Source organism: Stegastes partitus, unplaced genomic scaffold (assembly GCF_000690725.1).
Source record: "Stegastes partitus isolate 25-593 unplaced genomic scaffold, Stegastes_partitus-1.0.2 Scaffold267, whole genome shotgun sequence".
Taxonomy (NCBI): Eukaryota; Metazoa; Chordata; class Actinopteri; family Pomacentridae; genus Stegastes; species Stegastes partitus.
The window spans coordinates 394,437-401,767 of NW_007577998.1; the positions used below are offsets into that span (position 1 = coordinate 394,437).

The 7,331-nt window shown below is 42.2% G+C and overlaps 1 protein-coding gene across 1 annotated transcript in view; it reads left to right on the plus strand.

Annotated features, from left to right (window-relative positions):
• Window positions 1-6,460, plus strand: part of LOC103357685 (uncharacterized) — a 9,010-nt gene extending 2,550 nt beyond the window's left edge. Inside the window, exons 4-7 of the mRNA XM_008282352.1 lie at window positions 1,402-1,582; window positions 3,333-3,396; window positions 3,941-4,040; window positions 5,748-6,460. Coding sequence (XP_008280574.1) covers window positions 1,402-1,582; window positions 3,333-3,396; window positions 3,941-4,040; window positions 5,748-5,777 — 375 coding nt within the window. The 3' untranslated portion in view covers window positions 5,778-6,460. The remainder of the gene's footprint in view (window positions 1-1,401; window positions 1,583-3,332; window positions 3,397-3,940; window positions 4,041-5,747) is intronic.
• Window positions 6,461-7,331: the final 871 nt, after the last annotated feature.

Genomic DNA, 7,331 nt, shown 5'->3' on the forward strand with positions numbered 1-7,331 from the left:
GGGTTCAAGAGGTTTTAAAAAATCTGGTTCTTACTCAGATTAAAATAAATCATAATAAGTCGTATTAAATAGTAAAAGCCAACCTTGTTTGCATCTTTTTCGTAAGGGTGGTATATTGGAGAAATGCTTTTAGGTCAGATGGGAATTTTTCTGTTATTGCAATACCACAAGTGTCCACTGGGACAAAAGGCCAAGCTGCAGAGCCAAATCCAGTCCTCCTGACACATCCATGCCCCACACACCTTTTTCATTTTCTTCTTCTTGTAGTCTTCAGCCCCAACTAGCAATTTATTGGATTTTGTACAGCTCCCTCCGGCCACAAAGGGCTTTGTACAATTTTCTCACATATGCAGTAGTGCTACCAAGAACCACAAAGTGGATTTCCCAACAAGCAGATCTTGTGCTAAAAAATGCACAAAAAAACCCATCACCAGAACATGTGGCACAGTTTTACTATTGGGCTCATTTCAGACACTGTTTCAGCTGTAAGAGGTATTAATTTATGCAAGTTGAAGCAGAAAAACGGACGTGAATATCTAGTGACAGTGAGCTTGTTCCACTGCTTCTGCTCAGAGTTAAAAACTATCAAAGAACGAGTGAAGCCAAATAGGATGAAAATCCACCAAATAATTGTTCCACAAAGTACAGAACTAAGACTTTGATGGCATGAAGGTCATTTATGGGGTCAAGAAAATATCATGAAAAGCTGTTTTGCTATTGTGCAACCACGCAATATGGGAAAAGTGTAGTATATGCTCCATATGGAATCTTAAAAACCTTGGGGAGTCAAGTCTAATATATCTCGACAATTTCAATTAAGGTTTCCCACACAGAGAATCTTAATGTGTTTACTGTTGGAATAAACATTATCACAGCAGCAGCAGCATCTCTTGAGGGGTGATTTTTACACTTGGAAAGATTTCTTACTTTAGTTGGTATTTGACAGAGCCTCTGCCAAGTTGAGGGGGAATGTAAAATAAAATAAAAAAATCTTGAATAAATACACAATTTCCCCCTTTTTTCTTTTCTTCTTTCTTTTAAAAAAAATATTACAGCTTCTCTTTCTACTTAATTAATTTACCAAGTTGTTTTTTTCAGCGTTGTGAGGTTTGTAAGGCTTTCTAAAGGATTCAGCTTTCCCCTGTGTGTAAAGCTCTCCTACCTTTATCTCCACTAAAGCCGAGCATAATATTTCCATGTTGCCTACACCTCCTAGCTATTACAAGGCTGTGAAGAGGATTCTCCAAGGTTAAGGAATAGATTAAGGATATTTTCAGAATAGATTCTAACCCAATAAAGATTTTTTTTTTTCTTTCTTTTTACAGGATTAGCGTCTATGAGTTGTGCTGTAGTCTTCCCACCAACAAGCAGCTTACTATATCCCTCACTTCTCCATCCCAGGAGGCTCTGGAGCTCTTCAGGCCTGACTTCATCAGCCGATCTCAGGGTCGGGTGAGGAGGTTGGAGCAGAGGGCAAGGAGAAGGAAAGCACTGCAGGACTCCAATCCAGACCTGGTGCAGGGCCTCGGGGAAGATCGAGGCGCGCAAAAGAAGAACTGCACCACACCGGACCCACTTAGCGGTAAGTAGAGCTGAATAACTCAGCCGGAGACCTGGAGAAGCAAAGGGAAGGCAATTAAGCGGAATATAATGTCACCCCCTCCCTTTGCCCAGTGGACGAGCAATCTGAATGTTTTGGCTCTGCTGTCAGACCACCAGTGGTGACAGCAGTAAATCAACAACTGTAGGTCACATGATAAAGGACCTGTGAGTTGTGGAAGTAGAAGTGAGGCATCAACCCTGGTGGCGACAGCAAGCAATTCAGCACCGTCAGATCAGATAGTCTCCCAGGAGCCGGTCCAAAGCGGACCCTCGTCTTCTGCATCGATCTTTTTGCGACGTTTCCTATCTCTTGTTGCGTCACTTCTGCCGAGACAGATGCATTGATCAAACCTCTGAACTGTTGGGATGAAAAGGCCCTCTGGTGGGTGTAGTTTTCTGTAAACAAACATACATCGTAGCTGGCCACACACAGAGTCGGAAACCACAGAAAGAATTAAAGAATTTACAGTCGTTTTGGTGCTTCAAGAAGCTGTTTGTCAGAGCACAATTCATTTTAACTTAAAAAGCCTCGGCTCATCTGGGGGGGCGGGAAGGATTTTCACAAGTTATTCTCTTTATTCTTGTAGTACAGTGGCATTTATCCAACTTTGCTCTCTGCTGGCCGTTATCTAGTACTGCAGATCAGCTAGAGCTCTGTAAGCAGGGAACACACACAAGCTAGAACATAATCATCCTTTTATTGTTTTGTCTTTTTACTTCTGCCCACACAAGGTAGAATAAATGCAGCAAGAAACAAAAGCATTCATTCACAGTCAAGAACAAGAGAGCATATATCCATACAGACACACATGAATGAAGAACTGGGACTCAGACATGATGTAAAGCAGAGATTACAGATTGCTGTTTGTGTCATTTTTATGCAAAATGCCTGGCGTAAATCCAAATTTTTCAAAATGTAATGCAGCAAGGTCTATAAATTCCTCATAATCATATGGCTGCCAGTGAAGGAGAAGTAAACATTACATAGAAAACAACCAAATAATAGTAGATCTGCCTCGGTGTTTTTCAGAATTGTTGTGTTATTGTAAGATATTCATAAAGATGCAGATGTTTTCTGTGCAAGAAAAGCGGTGAAAACACTTTTCTTAGCAGTCAAGTGTTTGTATCTTTGCTTTGAAAGATTTAAAAACAAGTTCCCTGCATTTCTTATATAAATTCTGATTTTAACAACACGGATCACACATTTGTCGCACCGTATTGTTTGTTTGCAGGAAATCCAACTGATGCCTGAATGCTTCATTGTTTAGTGAGAAATAAATAAAGTCAGAATGCATACTATTGCAAGTAATCAACGGGCTCCAATTTAGTTTGAGAAGGTCATTTAGGAGTCATGAAATTAGGAACTGCGAATAGCTCGCAGTGGTCTCTGACTGAAGTCTGAGGTCTAATTATGAACAAAGAGATTTGGCGGTGTTGACCTGAGCAGTGGCACTCTGCCAATTCACTTCAGTTCAATCTGTGAGAGACAGAAAAGTCAGACGAAATAGGACGTCTATGCAGAATATGTGTGTGTGTGTTTGATATGTGTCAACCTGTGTGTGTGTGAGAGCATGTGTGGGTGCGTTAATACCGAGCTGTCTGAAAAAGAGAGATCACACAGCCCTCAGTGTTCATTTACATATGCAAGATTCATTTACATATTAATTCTTATTTGTTATTCCTATGTGTTTGTGTGTGTGTCTTTGCATGTGTGTGCGTGTGTGTCCTAGATAACCTTTTCAAGCCTAGAGAGAGGTCTATATCAGGCAGAGAGATGCAGCTGAGGTCCAGACGGTGAGTCCTCTAGACCAAACCCAAGTCAGACGATGTCACTCTGCTTCTGCTCGCTCTTTGTTATTTTATTCATCACAGTCCATCAAGCTTGTTTGCCATATCTAGCATGCATGCACACAAAGCACATTCACACATCTGCCTACTGTATGGATACAATAGATGTTTGACACCCAAATGTCTTGGCAGGAGATATGAGCGAACCCTCTGTATACCTTATCTCTTACTTTTTTTTCTCTCTTTCCTTATCTGGAAAGGCACACCTGATCAGATGACGGCTGCCCATTGTAATTTTTTTCCTCAAAAGCAACACTATCTGACTTGGAGGATCTCTTAACAAATTGCCTGTAGTTGTGGGAGTGAAAAAGGAGTCTGTGCGAGACCTGTTTATCAGTGCATCCAGGTTTTTACCGGCTGTGGTCTCACTAGATAAAACCTCGTCTGCGGTATGCCAATCTGTTGGCATGGCTCAGCCACCCTCAGACTTCTGATATTCCCCTGCCCTGTATGAATTTGCCTTTTTTCGTGTGTGTGTGTGTGTGTGTAGGATTTACAACAAGCTGCCAGAGGTGACAAAGAAAAAGGAGGAGGAGAAAAAGAGGGCTGTGTCACAGACCAACAGACAGCGAGCGGAAGTCTTTAAAAAGGTAGAGTTGGTGTGATTTAGCAAAAATAATTTCCTGATCCTTTGATTAGTTTACATGAGATGAATCAACTTTAAATTCTCGAGTTCTGATTCAGTAGAGCAGAAAATGCAAATAAGTTGTATAAGTTTTGAGTTTCACACATCTTTCACTGTTTAACATCATACCGAGGCCTAATTTTTTAATGTGGATGCCGAAACATTTTCCACCCAGGAGATGGACAGAGGTTGAGTTTAACATTTTATTTTCCTTTGCACAGACAACAAAACTACACATAACCTGAAATTAAGCTGAACACAGTCACAGAACAAAGATTATTTAAAGGGAGGAGCTTCTTTCTTTAATGTGTTAACATGTTAACAAAAAAAAGTGTACATTTGGATGTTTTTATTGCAATTGATTTGAAACCTACATGAAATACTCACTTTGAGCAAATGAAGTTTATCAGGATAAAATGGTTTGATCAGTGTCCAGCAGAGGTCACTGTTTGCCTGCTAAAGCCAGCTGCTCTGTCATTCATCACACTGGACTCTCACATAAATAAATACTTATTCAGCATTCAGGTTTACCTCAAACACTAATTCTCATTTTTGTTGCATGAAATCTGTTACTTGGTGTCTTCTTCAAACCCAGAAGAACCAATCCATCACTATAAAGTCCTCTCACTCTTTACAACACCATAGGATTCCAGCACAGTAGAAACCTCACTGTATGATACCTTATATATAACTGATGTTAAGCAATGCTGACATTTTACATAGGAGCTGCTTTAACAGGCAGTTTCCACATCCGCCAACGGTGAGGGGGCAAACATGGAAAATGAATGATATATTTAGGACATGCAGTGTCAGACGGATCCATTCAGCTTCACCTGCAGGTGAGCCTTCACTCAGTCTCCCATTATAAGCTCAACCAGAACAATGAAGTCGCTGTCAGTCAGGCGAGATGTGAAAAATGTGAAGCGATATCTCCAATCTCGTACAGATAATTACACAATGGTGGTGGGCTCAGATAGTGAGAGAGAGAGAGAGCGAGCGCACACGTTTTTGATCTCATTCAAGATGATCCAAAGCTGATTGGCTTCTCTCTCCTCTGCCAGGTAAACCAGGGACTGCCTCAGGCCCTCGTTAAATTTTTAAAGAAACAATGAATCAACAGTAAATCAGCGTTGCGTGCTTTACTGACGTCAAACGTAAGAGAATATTGTGTTTCTTGGTGAAATGGAGCAGTTGTGATTCCAGTGTGACCTCACAGGGCCCAACCGCAGAGATCGGAAGAAAAGGAGTGTGTTCCTCCCCCGAGAAAGACTGTTTGCTTTAGAGGCCTCTTTTTTTTTTTATCAGAAAGTGTCCAACACATACAGAGAGGAAACCCAGCGAAGACTCACGTCGGGGTGTGATAGAGCAGGAAAGAGGGCGGGTGGGTTCCGAATGCCGGCTGAAATGAGATTCCAGCTGTTGGGTGGTACTGTAAGAGGAGCGTGATTGCATAGCGGGGGTGTATGGTCAGATAGCAAGCTGGAATTATACCCCTACCTTGGTTTGGCCACCTCAGGGGTGAGGCTGATGGAAGCTGAAGCCAATTTAGCCGTGGGAGTCGCTCCTGTGTGACGCCGAGCTGCTCTTAAGAGGCCGATGGAAGGGAGGTGTTACTGCAGATGGATGCGTTTTTAAAGTTATAAATACCGTTCTTGTTTTTCTTCTTTTGCAGAGACTTCTGGACCAGATCCTGCAAAGATAAACCTGGCACTGAAAGGAAACTGGGGTCAATTCACTGCTCATTCTTGCTCCTTGTGTATTAAAAATGGCGGTTTATTTTATTCAAGTAATCATCTATCCAAATCACTGCCATGCCTGAGCATAAGTGTTTCACAAGGCTTGATTTCTGCTAATACAGTGTTGTATCATTGCATTTATCATCGGGCAATTACCTGTAACATCTATATGATTTTATTTGACATGCAACAGAGACATGTATGAGTTTCTCCATATGGCACTTTGGCAGATTCATTCATTTGTTGACCACAATCACTCTAAAAAGTATTCTATTGATAAAAATAGTTGATGATTTGAAGGGCGTAGCTATTAATTGTTGTCGTGTACAGATATTGACAAAGCCCAGCCTCTCCCACCTCCCACCCACATGCTCATAATTAAAAAACGAGATGGGTTTGCCACTTGAAGTATTAATCTCATTTTCCTGCTCAAGTTAACATCGGTGATTAAATGGAGCACAGATTAATCATGTAATTTACCTAATTTCTTTCTCGCTAACATCCTTCCTTATCAAACATATATTGGCAAATGAAATAAAAGTATTCCAAGGGTATTCTGAGTTGAGGACGGTGTCATTTTCTAGGAAATTGAGTGCTGAACACCTTGACTCTGTCATTGGCACAGTCCTGTAGGCGTTCGCGGAGTGCGAGGGGAGGAGGCTACGTTTGGTCGTCGGCTTCGCGGCTGCCTCGAGGCCTCTGGAACCTCCCATCCGGAACAGCGGAATTTCAAGCTAATCGAACTCAGGAGACACGCAGCGCCTGTGAAAGAGGCCTTTGTCGCAGAGCTCCAAACCAGAGATGACATTGTAATAAGAGAGGAGACTCCTGAGCACAGCCGGGGACCACAGTCCACATATAGCCTGCAAAGGTGACTGACATCTCTGTGGCATTTAAACAGAGCCTGCTGGGATGAGGGGAGAGCAGGGAGAAGGATGTGTGCAGCAGTTTTCTCAGAAAAAAAGCACACTCTGTAAACACAAACTGTCGGGGCAGACTTTTGCTGAGCCGGTTGGTTTGCAGTAAATACGACACTTTAAATCCCAAACAAAATGCTTGATTAAAAGTTTAATAAAAGTTGAAAGAATGGGCCAGCTGCAGTGCACTCCAAGGTTCTCTCCGTTCGTAATGATCGATTATGGCCCACAGGTGTAGTTAACAGTATTGATATCTACAGGCTGGGTCATTTAAGAGAGTATTCCACATGGGAGAAGAGTTGTGCTGCCATGGAGGCTGGTTCCACACGGCGAGCACAGACTGACAGGCGGTTGTATACAAGGAGACATGCTCTTGTCTGTCAGCTCCTCTCTCTGAGGCATCATGTGTCTGTGTGTCACATTGCGATCTCTGCATAATGTGGACTATGTGCTCTGAGGCCCCTCGTCTGGCTTCCCAATGGCCTCGAATGACTCAACCGCCCCAAGGGTTGGACTGATACGTCTGGTTTAGAACAGAGAACACTGGCTGAGCTTAGGAAGCTAATGGTTTATGTCCTATTAAAAATGTTTGGTCATTAGCTA